The 20768-nt window shown below is 41.9% G+C and overlaps 1 protein-coding gene across 1 annotated transcript in view; it reads right to left on the minus strand.

Annotated features, from left to right (window-relative positions):
• The window catches only part of LOC141113355 (integrin beta-4-like), a 107004-nt gene that overhangs the window by 20369 nt on the left and 65867 nt on the right, over positions 1–20768 (minus strand). The window contains 1 exon segment of the mRNA XM_073606415.1: positions 5716–5880. Coding sequence (XP_073462516.1) covers positions 5716–5880 — 165 coding nt within the window.

Genomic DNA, 20768 nt, shown 5'->3' on the forward strand with positions numbered 1-20768 from the left:
CCAGAGACACAGCAGAAAATGGTCTCTCTGGCTATGAATTGAGAGGCTTCAGTCGAGCATGAGTGTGGGGCATTATTCAGCCAGCAGCTGTGTTAACTCATTCACTATCAGAGAGGACTGCTGTATAGTGCACCAACACAATGGAAGTCATTATAAATGTACAGCAGACCAATCTGACAGTGTATAAGGGAAAGCAAGCATGCAATGTGCCCAACATAACCTGAAGACCGTGTTGCAGTTTTGGAATGCTCACTTCACTAAGGTGAATACATATTTCTTTGCTAAACCTAGAGTACATTTACTCCATTGTTTTGCACAGATAACCCTTCCAATTAGGTTGCTAAAAGCCTTGGAGCCCTTGTCCTTCTTTTTCCCAATGTATGGCGGAAGAATTGTAAGATTTACCGATACTACTTGACTTAAAGTAGACCTTTTAGTAATTTCACATGTCTGTATGATTTGTTTTAACACTGTACCTTGTATCATTATAAAGTGGCCCTTGGTGACTCTGCCTAGGCCTGAGAAGTGCAGTCTGGGAAAATTATGTTCTCGGTGTGATACAACTAGGAGGAAGCATTTCCTCAGTCTCCTATCTGTGAGCTATACAGACAGCCAAGAATATAAACTCTACTGTACAGGCACCAGGATTTACATGACTGTCACATACAGGCCATCATCTAAGTCTAGGAATAAGATGTTGACCCCTGGATGATGCCTGAAAAAATAAGGTGCCAGCCTCTGGGGAGGGGGGTCATCATTTGGTACTACTACATAAAGCAACAGTCTTTACCAGGTAGGTTGAATATGACTGATCAGGGTTGAACAATGACGATGGGATTAAGCATCCATGGAAAGCAATCACCAATCAGCATGAGGGTGACACGTTTCCATGGTACCTATCACCATATGTGGCCCTCTACGACTGTCAGGCATGGTTATTGTGTCCCGGAATGCATGGTAACCCTTCACCTTTGCCCCAACAAAGTGTCTACCATGTCTCTCCATTGTGAGAGGCAGGGACCCTCCACCAACCCGTTGTGCATAAAGGGTAGTGAAAAGAAGACTGTAAGATAAAAGACCCAGGAACAGTAGAATGAGAGATGTCACAGTAAGGATGCAGAGCAAAAGACATAGTGGAAATGCAATACAAGTAACATTTTCAGATTTTTGCAGATTCAGATTTGGATAGGCCTAGTAGTCATTTTTTTAGTAATTCCCAAAGGAAAATTGATTGGCATCAGTAATTTCTTTTTTTACAGTCGGTACACTCAAATGTGATGGTGGTCCCCGATGGATGAGCTCCTGACTTATCTTAGATACCCCAGTAATAACATCTCCCTACAACAATTTCTATCTAACTGGAAATTTTGGGTTTTCACGTCTACTTATTCCAGTGCCCCCATTCTTCATAATATAAATGAAACAATATAGTGTGAAGCTGCCCTTTGATTCTCGATTACTGGAAGCAAATTATGTCCTGAATAGCTTTGGCACTGAAATTATTGCTGGTTCTGGTTCCCATTGTTTTGTTGTTAGGCATCTATGATTCCCTTTATATTTATATTCCCTCTAAACACGTTAAACTGCTGCTGTTCTATCTCCTACTATGCCAAAAGAACAATTCTCCTTAAATGGAAACTTTCCACCCCCACTTTCTTACTGCGATTGGTGCTCAGCTATTAGATCTGCACTCCCCATATACCAACTGACATATATGAGCAGAGGCTGCCCTGCCAAATACAATATAATTTGGTCTGCATGGTTGGACTCCTATTGACCGTCTTTTTCTCTCTTCCCCCCTTCTTTTATGTGCCTTAAAAGCTTTTCCATTCAGATGGTATGCGCCAAGAGTTTTTATGTCCTGATTTTGTCACTGCAGTATACCTTCTGTGAAGTTCATACAGATTCTACCTCTTTGCCTGTATTGCACTAATGTATAGTACTTCAGCTATGTCTGTATTGTGCTTTTGAAAATTTTCAATAAAGTTTTTTATTGTTAAAAAAAAAAAAAAAAAAAAGATTCTGAAAGGGAAAGTGGGACCTCAACATAATGACCACCAGTGGCGGCCCATCTATACAGGGTGCAGGGGCGCCGCCCCCCCTAATCCATGCGTCCGGCCCCTAATCTCCATGGATTTCAATGGGGTTTTATTTTATTTTTTTGAAGCACAAGCTTAGAACCTGAGGCTCTAATTGGCTTAAAAAAAGGGTGGGTTTGGGGCGCAGAGCACTGCGCATTGACCCCACCCAGTTGTGTGACAATAGCAAATCAATATTCGCTATTGTCTTCCTGATTCTCTTCCCGGCCAATCAGGAAGCCGGTCTTAAGACCCAATTGGCCGAGAGGAGGAGAATCGATCGTATTGGCCGCCGAGGGAAGGAGGAGGGAAGCCGCCGAGAACGAAGCTGCTATGAAGCCGGGGGCGCAATGTGAAGCCACCGAGGAGGCAAGGCATGCTAGATGGGGCAAGTGCTGGGCTGGTGGGGGGATGGAAGAGCGGGGGATGGAAGAGCGAGCGACAGACCGACCTGAGGGGGGGGGGTGGTGGGGTTGGTGACCGGTGTCTTGTTTGCCGCCCCCCAAAAATATAAAGCACCAGCCACCACTGAGACCCAGAGTGAGTGTGCAGAGCCAGAAAATCAAACAAAAATATCTCAACAAAAGAGTTCCCCTGAGGTATAAGAAGGCGATTAGATATTAGGGCCAGTTTACACCAGAATGTGGGGTGGGAAACCCGCGTTCCGTGCATGTTTCCCAAACCGCGTTCAAAACACACTGCAGTTGTGATCTGCAGCGGGTGTCAATATTAAGTTAATCAAGAAAAGTAGTTTTATTGAGAGCACAGATGATAGGACTCTCATTAAAACATTTTTATACTTACTTCTACTAGACTCCGGGCGCTCCTTTACTACCCGCTTTTCTGGATCACATACGGAAGCGACCGTCAGGCCGCACCCGGAGGTAGCAGCCCAGGCCCCCAACCCTTCCTATCTGCCCCTTTGACCTCCTGTCTACAAACAGTGACCGATCGAGTCAGTCCAGCGCGATCTCTACCCTCAAAAAACAAATATTAAGTTAATGACACCCTAAACGCATTGCCTTTGCCCATACCAGATTGCATGGTACAGAAGTACCATGCAATGCAGTTGCAATGAGTTTGCAAAAGTAATGCATGCACTAATTTTGGTGCTCTGCATCCCACACAGAACTGCATGTGAATAGTACAGGAATGCACGACGTGTTTCTGTGCGATTCCTGGTGTGAAACTGAAACGACCCTTAAAGTGTATAATGCTGGCATCGAGTTTTCACTCTTATTTAAAGAGACACTGTCACTTTTCCCATTCAGGGTGGGAGGCAGCAAGGCAATGTGAATCTGGGGGGGGGGGGTCAGCTATCAAGAGACACTGGGGTAAATTTACTAAAACTGGAGAGTGCAAAATCTGATGCAGCTGTGCATGGTAGCCAATCAGCTTCTAATGTCAACTAATTCAATTGAGCTTTGACAAAAAAAAAAAACTGGAAGCCGATTGATTTCTGTGTACAGCTGCACCAGATTTTGTGCTCTCCAGTTTTAGTAAATCAACCCTTCACTGCCTTTTTATCCTGGGTGAGCAAAATGACAGCACCCCTAAAAGTGTACAAGTATGTACACTTGAAATCTGTTTTTCAGTATTGCATCATGTCTCACTAAATAAAGCTTTATAAAGCAAATTATTTTTTCGTGAATCTGTTGCAATATTTTTTACCTGGAGATGTTGCTTGTTTTAGTACTTCCTGTTGCAGGCTGACAATGCGAATCCATTGCCTCTCAAGCAAATAACAGCAGCGTTGTCAGCCTGCCATGTACGCTCCATCAGTTGGCCCTTGAGCTGCCTACCTGTTATCTATTACCTAATAGGCAGCCCAAGGGCCCACTGAAGGTGCCATGTAACTGGACAATAACAATGCTGCTAACCGAGAGGCAGTGTCCCAGTGTTGGCAGCCTGCAGCCGGAATTTCTCTTACTTTCAGGTTTTTCAGGCAATAATCTTTGCAATAGATTCACAAAAATGATTTGATTAAGATTGCTTTACACAGTAAGACAATGCCATACATATTGAAAAATACACTTCGGGTTTACATTAACTAAGTTAAAGTATTCTCAATAGAAAAGGCTTTAAAACAAGCCCTCCCAGACCCCTCTAGCTGCTTGTACTGTGAAGTAATCCATCCTCAAAGATTACAAGGAAGACTCTAAAGTCAGGTTTAGTCCATTTATAAAGGCCTGGAAACACCTGCTGCATGTTTACATCAGAAAGCCGACAGGCTGCCAAGCCTCTGTTCCAATAGTAAGTAATAGAAGATTTTAGTGCTTCTGTTGTGAATTTGAAGACTAATTTCTCCACAATGCCTTTAACTACCGAGGTAAATGAAGATTTGTTCTAACCATATAGCAAAATGACGGCTACCGCGCGGTCGGCCAGTTCTGGGAGGGCATCATAAGACGTCCTCCCATGACCGCATCCGCCACGGCGTGCTTTGTGATCGCTGTGTCCTCTGGACACAGTGATCACAGATTGGGGTAAAGAGCCAATCAGCGGCTCTTTACCACGTGATCAGCTGTATCCAATCAAAGCTGATTACGATGTAAACACACTTGCCAGTTATCTCCATTTCTTTCCTCATGCTTGCACGGCATGAGGAGAGGAGAGAGCAGGTAACCGGCTTGTGTGAAAGGGGACATCTGTACTGATCATCGGGGAACTGATCATCAGTGTCCTGATAGTCAGTGCTGCCTATCAGTGGCCATCAGTGATGCCAATCAGTGCTGCAAATCAGTGTCAATCAGTGCCGCCTAACAGTGTCGCCCATCAGGGCAGCCTATCATTGCCGCCTCATCAGTGCCCATCGTTGCCATCAATGCCCATCAGTGACACCTATCGGTGTCCATCAGTGACCGCTATCAGTGCCTCCTCATCAGTTCCCATCAGTGCTGCCTATTACTGCAACCTTATTAGCGCACATCAGTGAAGGAGAAAAATGACATGTTTGCAAAATTTTATAACAGAAACAAAGAAAACCGTTTACTTTTTGAAAATTTTTGGTCTTTATTTGTTTAGCAAAAAATAAAAAACCCCAGTGGTGATTGAATACCACCAAAAGAAAGCTCTATTTGTGTGAAAAAAATGATAAAATTGGATATGGGTACAGTGTTGCATGAACGTGCAATTGTCATTCAAAACGCGACAGCGCTGAAAGCTGAAAATTGGCCTGGGCAGGAAGGGGGTGAAAGTGCATAGTAGGCAAGTGGTTAAAGTACTTTTAATTATTGTTCAGAACATGTAAATACTTTTTATGTGCACAAGTTAAAAATGGCTTCCATCAATTTTACTGGCCATTTAATACTAGCAAACGAAAGTTATTATCTGAATTCTGGGATAAAACCTCCAGTATTTTTTGTTCCAGAGTAAATACACTTGGGTTTTATGCATTATTCTAAGTTTTAATAGGCATACACTTTTCTCCACTTCGACTGGCAGAGTTTGGAATATGGAAGTGTAAATTAATGCAGTAGAAGTCAGACATTGAGAAAGTAATGATTTCAGTTGACAACACAGGGTATACAGGTTGCACTAGAAAGGGGAATGGATGAAAATGGTATAAAGTAAATGTGAAAGAAGAGAACAAAAAGGAAATCATAGGCCTTAGTGCCTTAGTAATGACATTACTTACCATGTCCTGAAAGGACAGTTGTGTGCTGAGAACTGGTACTGCCAAACCTGTATGTTTCTTGGTGCACGCTAGGATTAAGTTGTTGGTAGCCAAGAGTTCCTGTACGAGTCAGGCTGCTTACGGATCCGGGGAAAGAAAAGTCCATGCGCCCATTAAGGAATTGTTCTAAAATAACAGAGAAGGAATTTGATGATGTGTTCTTCATCGAAGTCTTAGGACATCTATGTGTCATAATAAACACAGATATTTGCATGTACACAGGTCAGCCATTGTTTTAAAGGGTGATAGTTCAAATCTGTGTGATGCATTATAGTGTGTTGTCTGTTGATGTATTAAAGTGTGTTACGGGGCCCATTGATGTCAATGGCAGCACATGAAAATCTGCATTAATGCAGGTTGATGACTCATGTAATAAAAAGGATGAACACAGAAAGGGATGAACCCAGTCTGTTTTGGTTGATTGTTGCTTAGTTACTCCCAGATAGTCTGTACACACTCATCTATCATGAATATTCCTTCACTGCCTGGGTACATTTGGGAAATAGGGAATAGAATTGTATCCAACTTAATGACATAGCATTACTTCCAGTTACTTCCTGACTGCTAAGTTGTGGGGTCTGCTATAGTCACATCTCAGGGGTGTAAAAAGAGAAAAACTGATTGGAATATCAGTGAGTCAACCATATGGGTAGAACATGGCATTTCTGTACAAGAATGATACAAAATTCCCCCATGGCTGTCATGGTTACAGGTTTTGTCCAATATATGGCCAAATATTGCAACATAAAGATAATGGCTTTTGTAACAATTACAGTATATATGCTCTATTTTTTTTTACCTTTTTATACATTTTTGTGTTCTCAGCCTCTTCACAGATGTGCATCACTCATAGTACATTGTTAAAAAAATGTATTTAGTTTTACTTATTTCGAATATTTTGGGGTACTGTGTACTACAATAAAGGCAAGTGCTTTGGCTGTCACATATGTAGATTGGTCTGTGTCAATTTACTCATCATAAGTTGATCAGCACTCTTCATATAGTATAAATATTTTATATATATATATATATATATATATATATATATATATATATATATATATATATATATATATATATATATATATATATATATGCATTTCAGTAATAGAATTTCTAGTCGACCCGATAGAACCCCTTTGGTATAAAAAAAAAAAAAAAAAAAAAGAGTACCTGTCACTGCCTATTACTGTCACAAGGGATGTTTACATTCCTTCTGACAGCAATAAAAGTGATCATATTTTTTTTTTTTAAAGGGACAGTGTGAAAATAGAAAAAAAAAAAATTTCCATCCCTCTGTGCTTACACAGCTGGGGCTGGGTAATATGCAGAGAGAAGCTATGTAATATGCAGGGGGGGGCTGTGTAATGTAAAGGGGTTCAGAGGTACGGGAGTTGTGTAATGTAAAGGGGTCCAGAGGTGCGGGGCTGTGTAATGTAAAGGGGTCCAGAGGTGCGGGGGGCTGTGTAATGTAAAGGGGTCCAGAGGTACGGGAGTTGTGTAATGTAAAGGGGTCCAGAGGTACGGGAGTTGTGTAATGTAAAGGGGTCCAGAGGTGCGGGGCTGTGTAATGTAGAGGGGGCCAGAGGTGCGGGGGCTGTGTAATATTATATTCATTTATTAGCAGGTGAATGCGGCCCTCCATGCATTCACATACATTGAATCTGGCCCTTAAGTGGAAAAAGGTTGCTGACCCCTGCTGTAAACCATAGCCTAGCAAGGAAAAGACATGATCATCCACCATATTTCAAGCAATTATTATACTGCATGACAAAAATTCCCACACCTGTATAATTTTTGGAATTGTATGAATGTCCATACACCTCTATCTCACTGCTATTGTTCTGCTAATGCTGTTTAAATTAGTCAAATTTGATATAAAAACTGTTCTCTTAAAACATTTGATTTTTTTAAAACTTTCTTGTCCATATAGGACAGAAAAGCCACAAAAAATATTTTCTTCATGCAGTATAAGCTGAAATGTGTATATGTAAAACAATATACAATATATGGCTAAAATATGTGAATATCTGACCTGACCACCCTGCCTATACAAGCCTGTTGGACATCCCAATCCAAAACCATTTGCATTAAAATGGAGTCCTATTCCATGTCCCCTCACAGCGAAAACAGCCTTAGCTCTTCAGGGAAGGCTTTCAAGAAGATTTTGGAGTGTGTGCGTAAGAACTGTGCCCAAAAAGAGCATTTGTAAGGTCAGTTACTGATGTTAGATGAGAAGTCCTGACTCACAATCAGCATTCCAATTCTTCCTGTAGGCGTTCAGTTGGGCTGAGGTTAGGACTCTGTGAAGGCCAGTAGAGTTCCTCACAAATCATGTTTTTATGGAGCTATCTTTGTGCACAGGAGAACAGTCATTCAGTGTCACTAGTTTGGATATGCAGAAGTCTTTAATGTCTTAGCATGCTGTAGCATTAACAGTATCCTTCACTGGAAACACCTAACCCGATGATTTGGAGGGATGTCCGCACACATTTGGTCACATAATATAGGAGTGGTAGGTGTTCACATATATTTGGCCATATAGTTGTAGCGCCCTGGGGTTAATTCAGAGAGCTCCTTGCCAAATTCCTTGTTAGGAGTAGCTACTGTAGTTAATTACTAGGGATCCATCGACTTCTCCCTAAGTTTGGCCTGGTTGTACTTTCCTCTTCTACCACCAGGTGGCCGGGCACTTGGAGGTATCAGATTGAGAAGGACAACTCAAATTCAGGTTATGGGTATATGGGGTATCTCAGCCAATGGGCAGGGATTTTGTTGAATCCCTTGGGAGAGCCTATATATTCGGGTGAGGTCAGGTGATCCAGGGTCTTATGTGCCACCCAGACTGCCATCTGGATGGATGTGTGTCGTCTGCCCCGGGCTGCTAGGGTGGAGATTGGGCCTATTCTTGAGACATCAGGCTGCCAAGTTGTGTGAGGGCCTATCCAGAAGTAAGAGGGCAGCGCAGGATTGGGACTGCGGCTTGCAGTCCAACAAAAAGTGACAGTTCTGTCGGCCGTAGAACCTGTCGTGGTCAGAGGTAGAAGGGAAGCTGTCGCCACTAAGGAACCAATCGCCTTTACCAGGGACCACAGTGAGTAACTGAAGCAAGTACCGGAGCAGTATTCTCACCGAACAGGCATGGTGGAGAATCGGGAAACTTCAGGCGGTGATCAAAAGTCAGGGACTCAACCAGCATCAGTGAATCAGAGAGTCCAGTGAGAGACTAGGAGCTCAAGGGGCTGAAAAACTACAAGGGGAAGTTGTAGTACAGCTGAGAGAACTGTTACTTTCAGTTAGGAACTGTTTAAGTACTGTTGCCATAGGAGACAGCAATCCTGCACATGCAGAAGTGGCACCTTGCTGGGGCCTTTCCCTGTACAGCTGTCCTTCTGTTGAAGTCTCTGAGTCTGCCATTTGAAATTGCAACTACTTAAGGGTGTCCTGGCCCTAACCCCCTTTCCCTTGCAAAATATAAAAAGGACTGTCAAAGAAATGAAACCTCTTTTACATCCAAGAAGTGTCTGGTGCCCAATGACTTTTACCACCTTTGCACCCACTATGCCTCACAATCCACCACATATTGAAGGATGTCAGCTATCTTTGGCCTTGAAGGTTCGCATTAGACTGGAAGAGGTCAGAGATTCTGCTACATAGTGTATATTGTTTTATGTACTCTATGTACAGTACATAGCATAAGTGTACAGTGTACATTAGCATAAGCAGAAAAGTATTTCCAGAACAGAAGTTCAGCTGATAGTCCCAATATCCATGAATTAAGTCACCATACTGATTACAATTGCAGACAAGACAATCATGCAACTGCAGGCTGTTAGCACTTTACACTGATGGGAGGGGGGTAAGGGAAGGGAGGCAAACATACAATACCTGACACCCCCGCCATCTTGGTGTTATCTTCTGCTGTTGCTGGAGCACGCATGGTCCCTCTCCTCACCAAGGAACTGCCACTGTCCACTTGGTCCTGGAGGCTCTCTGTGTCGGTGGACATAGCACTGCTGACGGACAGTCGTGGGATGACCTCTTCAGGGAGCTTTAAAAAAGGAAAAGAAAGGCGCCTCTAAGTGCAGTATGTAAAATTTAATAGAGTGCACAAAGGGTTAAAAGCACTTACAAGATTGTTGAGTGTTAAAAGACATGATAAAATCAGGAGTCCTCATCTGTGGCATGTGTCCATCCTCAGCACGGTGGTAGAGAGCAGTGTAGAGCCGTCCAGCAGCTGTAATGCGTTCTTATGCGTGTTGAAAAGAGGAGGCAGCAGGGAAGCCTGTATTCACACAAGGCTGATGGTGTCAGTGGAGAGAAGGGGGCGGTAACGCGCTTCGGAGCATGTGCGGCTCCTTCGTCAGACCTACGCCCACACTCCTCAAGCTGGCTTATAGATGGTGAGGGGGAGGAGCAAGGGGAGGAGTGTGGGCAGATACTAAATACACAATGATAAGGGAAGTGACAGATGTATTATGAGGACGGCCAAGACGACCGTGCACTCGCAAAATGGATTATTAACGTCAGTGCTATATACAATGAAGTCCTGAAGGAATTTGAAACAGGGGTACAGGGCACAGATGTCAGTGATTAAATTAACAATAATAAATAAATAAATAAATATACAAACATAAGGTTGACATTGAATTAATATACAGGTGTGTTACATGGTCGGCCGGGTGTCTATATGAATGTGTTATAAAGGCGGCCGGGCATTTGTACACATGCAAATAGGGTCGTAAGTCTAATGTTGAGTTGACAATGAATAAATCTACAGCCGTGTTACAAGGGCGGCCAGGCGTATATACACATGTGTTACCGGGGCAGCCAGGCATCTATGTGCACGTGTTACAAAGGCAGCCAGGCGTTTGTACACATGCAAATAAGGTCGTAAGTCTAATGTTGAATTAACAATGAATAAATAATAAATAAATATGTAGCCATGTTACAAGGGCAGCTGGGGAGCTATACACCTGTGTTACAGGGGCGGCCAGGCATCTGTTGTAAGGGGATAAAAAAAAAAAAAAAAAAACTACAGAAGGATAATAGGAGGTGGTGGATACTTATACAAATAGTGCAGATTATGCCTGTAGCAATACTCTGACGATAATAGATAATAATAGATAATAATAGACTGTAAATAAGTATGCGAGTGTGTTACAGGGGCGGCCGGGCATTTACACACCCGCAAATAAGGTCACACATCTACTATACGGAATTAACTTATAGGAATAGGTAATAAGATGTAATGGATGCTCTACAAATAGTATTTTATTGTGACAGATGGCAGATATGTACATGTATAACTTGCAAACACCATGACGTATGGATATGATAATAAGCAGGGATGAATGATAAATGAACCATAATATTACAGTCTGTATGTTAAATGTGGTATCATCTAGAGTAAGGTGCTAATTTCCAATTCTTCATTGATACCTCCAGGTGAAAGTACGTCAAGAGCGTATATCCAATAAGTCTCCCGTTGGCAGAGACGTTTAAATCTCTCTGCCGCAGGGAGAGTGGCTGGTATGGATTCGATGATCCATACTTTTAGGCCTACGGTAGATTTAGGGTGATGTTGGGTGAAATGTCGTGGGACGCTATGATGGTCTTTACCGGCCTCTATGAATCGGCGGTGCTCTCCAAAACGCTGGCGTAGGGGGCGTATAGTTCGACCTACATAGTGGAGGCCGCAGGGGCAGGTCAGGCAGTATACTACATGGTCTGTAGAACAGGTGTAGAATTCTGAAATTTTGTATGTTTTATTTTTAATCGTGAATGTTTTTTGACCATGTTGTACAAAACTGCATGTAAGGCAAAGGGGTTTGCGGCATTGATACATCCCAATCATAAAAAAGAGTTGGAGTGAAGATGACGTATTTGTTTTCTTTTTGAGTTTGCTTGGGGCAATCTTTCCCTTAATGTTAGGTGCTTTCCTATATGAAAATGTAGGTTTATTTGGTATACTGTCTTTGAGATGGGGATCCTGCAGTAGTATTGGCCAATGTTTATGAACTATGTGTTCCATATTTTTGTATTTGTTATGAAATTGAGTCGTGAACCGAATGTCCTTTGATGAATTCATTTTATGGGTATGGGTATCAGGATTGACGTATGTGGTGTAGGCTTGTTCGATGAGTGAAGGAGGGTAGCCTTTTTCAATGAATTTTTGTTTGAGATTTATGCTTTGTGTCTGATAGTCTGACTGCATGGTGCAATTATGTCTGAGACGGCAGAATTGACTTTTTGGAATATTTTTTAACCAACGAGGGTGATGGCAACTATTGTAGTGCAGATAGGAATTCCCAGCAGTGGGTTTGCAATAATTTTTTGCATGGATGCGACCAGTATCATGAAATAGATCAAGGTCTAAGAATGCTAGATGTGTTTTATCGTGAACAGATGTAAAGGATAGGCCCATGTTGTTATCATTACAATGGGAAACAAAAGATTCAATATCATCGGTATTACCGTCCCAGATAATAATGATGTCATCAATATAACGACCGTAAAATATAATTTTGGCCATGAAAGGGTTATTCGCCCATATGTATCGCGTTTCCCAAAGACCCATAGTTAAGTTAGCATATGAAGGTGCAAAATTGGTGCCCATGGCAGTGCCATGGGTTTGAAGGTAGTAATGGTCTTCAAATATGAAATAATTGTGAGTCAGGCAGAAGAATGTGGCATCTAGAATGAATTTAGCTTGGTTTGGATGAATAGATGGGTCTTCTGACAGAAAGTGTTGTATGGCCTGCATGCCGACATTATGGGGGATGGATGTGTATAATGATTGGACATCCAGTGAGAGCCAGATGTAGTTGGGCTCCCATTGGTATGGACCTAATAATTCAAGCAGGTGTATTCCATCTTTGATATGGGATTGTAAATTGGAAACAAAAGGTTGTAGAAAAAGGTCTACATACTGGGAAAAACCACTAGTAATACTGTTCATAGAGGCAACTATGGGTCTGCCAGGGGGGTTGGTAGTGCTTTTATGTACTTTTGGTAAATGATAGAAATACGGAGTTTGGTGATATTTTTTAACCAAGAATGAAGCTTCGTTTTTGGTAATTACATTATCTTTGGTGGCTTGGTTAACTAAAATTGTAGCATCAATAGTGAAACTAGGTAGGGGGTCCTCTTGCAATTTTGTATAGGTTTGTGAGTCTCCGAGTAGTCTAATGGCCTCTTTGATGTAGTCTACCCGGTTTTGCAACACAATGCTACCGCCCTTATCTGCTGATTTAATGATAACATTCTCATTGGTTTTCAATGAATTGAGGGCTAATCTTTCTGGGTATGTTAAATTGTGATTTTTATAGGGGTTATGTTGCTGTTGGCACATCATCAATAATTCAGAGTATACCATGCGGTAAAATGTTTCAAGGCATGGGCCTTTAGATTGTGTGGGATAAAAATTAGACAGGGGACGAAAATTGGTGTGTTTAACTGCAGGAGAACAATTTAGATGTTGGGTATATAAAAGGGCATCTGATTCAGGATTATCAGGGTTAAGGAACGGTCCAGTTCCTTCGTGATATAATTCTTCTAATATATCCAAGGCTATTTTTTCGTCTAGGATGTTGCTATAGGCTGAAGAGGGGGAGGTTGTGTCGATTGAAATGATAGATGCATCTTTAGCTGCTTTTATATTATAAAATCTTGTGAGGGTAAGGTCTCGGATAAACTTGTTCAAATCTTTGAACAATTGGAAGGCGTTAGGCAAATTAGTTGGTGCGAAAGTAAGTCCTCGTGTGAGTAAGATCGTTTCCTGCGTTGTGAGTGTGTGTGAAGATAAGTTGAAAATCTTCACCGTAGGCGTTGTTTTCTGCTGTGTGGGCTTGGGTTTATGTTTTCCTCCTCGTCCCCTACAACCTCTTCGGTGTATTTTCTTTTTGACGGCCTGGTGGGGAAGAGGCTGGGCCCTAAAAAAGAGACCGCAGGTAGTGCTGCGTCTGAAGTAAGTTGAGCACCAGTTACAGTGGAATAGTCAATGGTGCCCCTGGAGCTGGGAGTGGATGGAATAGTGGGATTGCTGGAGGTAGGGTTATGGGATGTATGTGACATACTCGTATGGAAATTTGGGATAGTCTGGTGTGAGGTAGATGGGGAGACTGTACTATTTGATTCTAGTGTGGTAGATGTATTTCTTGCAGGGTGGTTATGGCTGGTATTACTATTCTGTTTAGTAATTGGAACTTTGCGGGTGTCAGTAGTATTAGATACTCCACTGATGCCTGTGGTGGTGTTATTCCTTCTGGATACACTACTTGTATCTATAGTAGTGGTATTGTTCTGGTTGTTATTGGAGGGTCTAGGTCTATTGATGGTGGGTTGTTCCTGACGATTAGAGGTAATAGTGACCACCCAGGGGTCAATATGCAATAATGAGGGTATACTGTTCTCGTTTTTGCGTTTCCACGTAAAAACTTTATTATGATTATAATCATCTATATCTCTTTTGAATTTCCTTAGTTTGGTACGAATGAGGATGTCCTCTTGATGTTTGGTGTTTTGTTTGAGGGTGTTGAGCCATCTGTCAGGAAGTGTATTGGTGAGCTTTAAAATATCGTCAGAGAGGATTTGTACTAAATGTACTGCTGCATCATATTTAATAGTTCTCTGTTCGATAATAATACTGATCCACTTTTGTGTACAGAATTCAGCAATCGAAAGCCATTCCTTCTCGTGTGGTTGGTCTAGAAATGAACAGTCCTTTAATATGCGTAGGCCTCGGGGTGAAATATGCGTGGAATGGTATTTTTCTAAAAAGTACCTATCCCACCATTGTGTATTGGCAGAGGTGCATGCCCGTTCAAATCTTTTGAATAATATACACAGATCATTATATTTGGGATGAATAAATTTGTTGGTGGGTGTAAATAGTGTGCTTGGAAGCACTGGGTACAAAGTGTCCAATATAGAGTATTTTAAGGTTTCTATTTCCTTCAAGAGTTCCATGATATGCAGACAAAAAAAACAAAAACAAACAGGGAGTGATAGTGAGAAAGGAAGATTAGTGGAGAGGGGGGGAGGGGAAGGGTTTGGGCTGATGAGGAAGCAGAGGGAGGGGGTCAAATGGTAGGGAAAGGAGCACACAAGACACAGTCACTGTTCAATCAGTTGTACTGTCCATGGGTCTCCTTGATGATAGCAGGGTAAATCCTGTTAGTCTATGAAGAAAGAACCTTGATATAACGGTGATGTTGACCAAGCTTGTTCCAGCCTAAGCAGCAGCCAAGAAGCTTCAATGAGGTATAAAACAGAGAGGTGATAAGGGCGCTCTGGTGGAGGTGGGTAGCTGGTCAGAGGGATGATAGTGATGAGATGGCACTTCTGGCAGCACTTTGGTTAGAGGAGAAGCAACTCTGAAGATATAAAAAAGGAAAAGAAAGGCGCCTCTAAGTGCAGTATGTAAAATTTAATAGAGTGCACAAAGGGTTAAAAGCACTTACAAGATTGTTGAGTGTTAAAAGACATGATAAAATCAGGAGTCCTCATCTGTGGCATGTGTCCATCCTCAGCACGGTGGTAGAGAGCAGTGTAGAGCCGTCCAGCAGCTGTAATGCGTTCTCATGCGTGTTGAAAAGAGGAGGCAGCAGGGAAGCCTGTATTCACACAAGGCTGATGGTGTCAGTGGAGAGAAGGGGGCGGTAACGCGTTTCGGAGCATGTGCGGCTCCTTCGTCAGACCTACGCCCACACTCCTCAAGCTGGCTTATAGATGGTGAGGGGGAGGAGCAAGGGGAGGAGTGTGGGCAGATACTAAATACACAATGATAAGGGAAGTGACAGATGTATTATGAGGACGGCCAAGACGACCGTGCACTCGCAAAATGGATTATTAACGTCAGTGCTATATACAATGAAGTCCTGAAGGAATTTGAAACAGGGGTACAGGGCACAGATGTCAGTGATTAAATTAACAATAATAAATAAATAAATAAATATACAAACATAAGGTTGACATTGAATTAATATACAGGTGTGTTACATGGTCGGCCGGGTGTCTATATGAATGTGTTATAAAGGCGGCCGGGCATTTGTACACATGCAAATAGGGTCGTAAGTCTAATGTTGAGTTGACAATGAATAAATCTACAGCCGTGTTACAAGGGCGGCCAGGCGTATATACACATGTGTTACCGGGGCAGCCAGGCATCTATGTGCACGTGTTACAAAGGCAGCCAGGCGTTTGTACACATGCAAATAAGGTCGTAAGTCTAATGTTGAATTAACAATGAATAAATAATAAATAAATATGTAGCCATGTTACAAGGGCAGCTGGGGAGCTATACACCTGTGTTACAGGGGCGGCCAGGCATCTGTTGTAAGGGGATAAAAAAAAAAAAAAAAAAACTACAGAAGGATAATAGGAGGTGGTGGATACTTATACAAATAGTGCAGATTATGCCTGTAGCAATACTCTGACGATAATAGATAATAATAGATAATAATAGACTGTAAATAAGTATGCGAGTGTGTTACAGGGGCGGCCGGGCATTTACACACCCGCAAATAAGGTCACACATCTACTATACGGAATTAACTTATAGGAATAGGTAATAAGATGTAATGGATGCTCTACAAATAGTATTTTATTGTGACAGATGGCAGATATGTACATGTATAACTTGCAAACACCATGACGTATGGATATGATAATAAGCAGGGATGAATGATAAATGAACCATAATATTACAGTCTGTATGTTAAATGTGGTATCATCTAGAGTAAGGTGCTAATTTCCAATTCTTCATTGATACCTCCAGGTGAAAGTACGTCAAGAGCGTATATCCAATAAGTCTCCCGTTGGCAGAGACGTTTAAATCTCTCTGCCGCAGGGAGAGTGGCTGGTATGGATTCGATGATCCATACTTTTAGGCCTACGGTAGATTTAGGGTGATGTTGGGTGAAATGTCGTGGGACGCTATGATGGTCTTTACCGGCCTCTATGAATCGGCGGTGCTCTCCAAAACGCTGGCGTAGGGGGCGTATAGTTCGACCTACATAGTGGAGGCCGCAGGGGCAGGTCAGGCAGTATACTACATGGTCTGTAGAACAGGTGTAGAATTCTGAAATTTTGTATGTTTTATTTTTAATCGTGAATGTTTTTTGACCATGTTGTACAAAACTGCATGTAAGGCAAAGGGGTTTGCGGCATTGATACATCCCAATCATAAAAAAGAGTTGGAGTGAAGATGACGTATTTGTTTTCTTTTTGAGTTTGCTTGGGGCAATCTTTCCCTTAATGTTAGGTGCTTTCCTATATGAAAATGTAGGTTTATTTGGTATACTGTCTTTGAGATGGGGATCCTGCAGTAGTATTGGCCAATGTTTATGAACTATGTGTTCCATATTTTTGTATTTGTTATGAAATTGAGTCGTGAACCGAATGTCCTTTGATGAATTCATTTTATGGGTATGGGTATCAGGATTGACGTATGTGGTGTAGGCTTGTTCGATGAGTGAAGGAGGGTAGCCTTTTTCAATGAATTTTTGTTTGAGATTTATGCTTTGTGTCTGATAGTCTGACTGCATGGTGCAATTATGTCTGAGACGGCAGAATTGACTTTTTGGAATATTTTTTAACCAACGAGGGTGATGGCAACTATTGTAGTGCAGATAGGAATTCCCAGCAGTGGGTTTGCAATAATTTTTTGCATGGATGCGACCAGTATCATGAAATAGATCAAGGTCTAAGAATGCTAGATGTGTTTTATCGTGAACAGATGTAAAGGATAGGCCCATGTTGTTATCATTACAATGGGAAACAAAAGATTCAATATCATCGGTATTACCGTCCCAGATAATAATGATGTCATCAATATAACGACCGTAAAATATAATTTTGGCCATGAAAGGGTTATTCGCCCATATGTATCGTGTTTCCCAAAGACCCATAGTTAAGTTAGCATATGAAGGTGCAAAATTGGTGCCCATGGCAGTGCCATGGGTTTGAAGGTAGTAATGGTCTTCAAATATGAAATAATTGTGAGTCAGGCAGAAGAATGTGGCATCTAGAATGAATTTAGCTTGGTTTGGATGAATAGATGGGTCTTCTGACAGAAAGTGTTGTATGGCCTGCATGCCGACATTATGGGGGATGGATGTGTATAATGATTGGACATCCAGTGAGAGCCAGATGTAGTTGGGCTCCCATTGGTATGGACCTAATAATTCAAGCAGGTGTATTCCATCTTTGATATGGGATTGTAAATTGGAAACAAAAGGTTGTAGAAAAAGGTCTACATACTGGGAAAAACCACTAGTAATACTGTTCATAGAGGCAACTATGGGTCTGCCAGGGGGGTTGGTAGTGCTTTTATGTACTTTTGGTAAATGATAGAAATACGGAGTTTGGTGATATTTTTTAACCAAGAATGAAGCTTCGTTTTTGGTAATTACATTATCTTTGGTGGCTTGGTTAACTAAAATTGTAGCATCAATAGTGAAACTAGGTAGGGGGTCCTCTTGCAATTTTGTATAGGTTTGTGAGTCTCCGAGTAGTCTAATGGCCTCTTTGATGTAGTCTACCCGGTTTTGCAACACAATGCTACCGCCCTTATCTGCTGATTTAATGATAACATTCTCATTGGTTTTCAATGAATTGAGGGCTAATCTTTCTGGGTATGTTAAATTGTGATTTTTATAGGGGTTATGTTGCTGTTGGCACATCATCAATAATTCAGAGTATACCATGCGGTAAAATGTTTCAAGGCATGGGCCTTTAGATTGTGTGGGATAAAAATTAGACAGGGGACGAAAATTGGTGTGTTTAACTGCAGGAGAACAATTTAGATGTTGGGTATATAAAAGGGCATCTGATTCAGGATTATCAGGGTTAAGGAACGGTCCAGTTCCTTCGTGATATAATTCTTCTAATATATCCAAGGCTATTTTTTCGTCTAGGATGTTGCTATAGGCTGAAGAGGGGGAGGTTGTGTCGATTGAAATGATAGATGCATCTTTAGCTGCTTTTATATTATAAAATCTTGTGAGGGTAAGGTCTCGGATAAACTTGTTCAAATCTTTGAACAATTGGAAGGCGTTAGGCAAATTAGTTGGTGCGAAAGTAAGTCCTCGTGTGAGTAAGATCGTTTCCTGCGTTGTGAGTGTGTGTGAAGATAAGTTGAAAATCTTCACCGTAGGCGTTGTTTTCTGCTGTGTGGGCTTGGGTTTATGTTTTCCTCCTCGTCCCCTACAACCTCTTCGGTGTATTTTCTTTTTGACGGCCTGGTGGGGAAGAGGCTGGGCCCTAAAAAAGAGACCGCAGGTAGTGCTGCGTCTGAAGTAAGTTGAGCACCAGTTACAGTGGAATAGTCAATGGTGCCCCTGGAGCTGGGAGTGGATGGAATAGTGGGATTGCTGGAGGTAGGGTTATGGGATGTATGTGACATACTCGTATGGAAATTTGGGATAGTCTGGTGTGAGGTAGATGGGGAGACTGTACTATTTGATTCTAGTGTGGTAGATGTATTTCTTGCAGGGTGGTTATGGCTGGTATTACTATTCTGTTTAGTAATTGGAACTTTGCGGGTGTCAGTAGTATTAGATACTCCACTGATGCCTGTGGTGGTGTTATTCCTTCTGGATACACTACTTGTATCTATAGTAGTGGTATTGTTCTGGTTGTTATTGGAGGGTCTAGGTCTATTGATGGTGGGTTGTTCCTGACGATTAGAGGTAATAGTGACCACCCAGGGGTCAATATGCAATAATGAGGGTATACTGTTCTCGTTTTTGCGTTTCCACGTAAAAACTTTATTATGATTATAATCATCTATATCTCTTTTGAATTTCCTTAGTTTGGTACGAATGAGGATGTCCTCTTGATGTTTGGTGTTTTGTTTGAGGGTGTTGAGCCATCTGTCAGGAAGTGTATTGGTGAGCTTTAAAATATCGTCAGAGAGGATTTGTACTAAATGTACTGCTGCATCATATTTAATAGTTCTCTGTTCGATAATAATACTGATCCACTTTTGTGTACAGAATTCAGCAATCGAAAGCCATTCCTTCTCGTGTGGTTGGTCTAGAAATGAACAGTCCTTTAATATGCGTAGGCCTCGGGGTGAAATATGCGTGGAATGGTATTTTTCTAAAAAGTACCTATCCCACCATTGTGTATTGGCAGAGGTGCATGCCCGTTCAAATCTTTTGAATAATATACACAGATCATTATATTTGGGATGAATAAATTTGTTGGTGGGTGTAAATAGTGTGCTTGGAAGCACTGGGTACAAAGTGTCCAATATAGAGTATTTTAAGGTTTCTATTTCCTTCAAGAGTTCCATGATATGCAGACAAAAAAAACAAAAACAAACAGGGAGTGATAGTGAGAAAGGAAGATTAGTGGAGAGGGGGGGAGGGGAAGGGTTTGGGCTGATGAGGAAGCAGAGGGAGGGGGTCAAATGGTAGGGAAAGGAGCACACAAGACACAGTCACTGTTCAATCAGTTGTACTGTCCATGGGTCTCCTTGATGATAGCAGGGTAAATCCTGTTAGTCTATGAAGAAAGAACCTTGATATAACGGTGATGTTGACCAAGCTTGTTCCAGCCTAAGCAGCAGCCAAGAAGCTTCAATGAGGTATAAAACAGAGAGGTGATAAGGGCGCCACATGCCACAGATGAGGACTCCTGATTTTATCATGTCTTTTAACACTCAACAATCTTGTAAGTGCTTTTAACCCTTTGTGCACTCTATTAAATTTTACATACTGCACTTAGAGGCGCCTTTCTTTTCCTTTTTTATATCTTCAGAGTTGCTTCTCCTCTAACCAAAGTGCTGCCAGAAGTGCCATCTCATCACTATCATCCCTCTGACCAGCTACCCACCTCCACCAGAGCGCCCTTATCACCTCTCTCTTCAGGGAGCTTCCATGTGATGTGACGTAGATCCAGTCCTGAGCCCAGGAGGGGGACGTACTTCCAGCGCCGGCCTTCAAGGGACAGGGGTGACTTAGATGGGGGGCAAACATTTAAAGGAAAAGGGTGGGTGGGAAATA

The sequence above is a fragment of the Aquarana catesbeiana genome, linkage group LG12 (genome assembly GCF_042186555.1).
Source record: "Aquarana catesbeiana isolate 2022-GZ linkage group LG12, ASM4218655v1, whole genome shotgun sequence".
Lineage (NCBI taxonomy): Eukaryota > Metazoa > Chordata > Amphibia > Anura > Ranidae > Aquarana > Aquarana catesbeiana.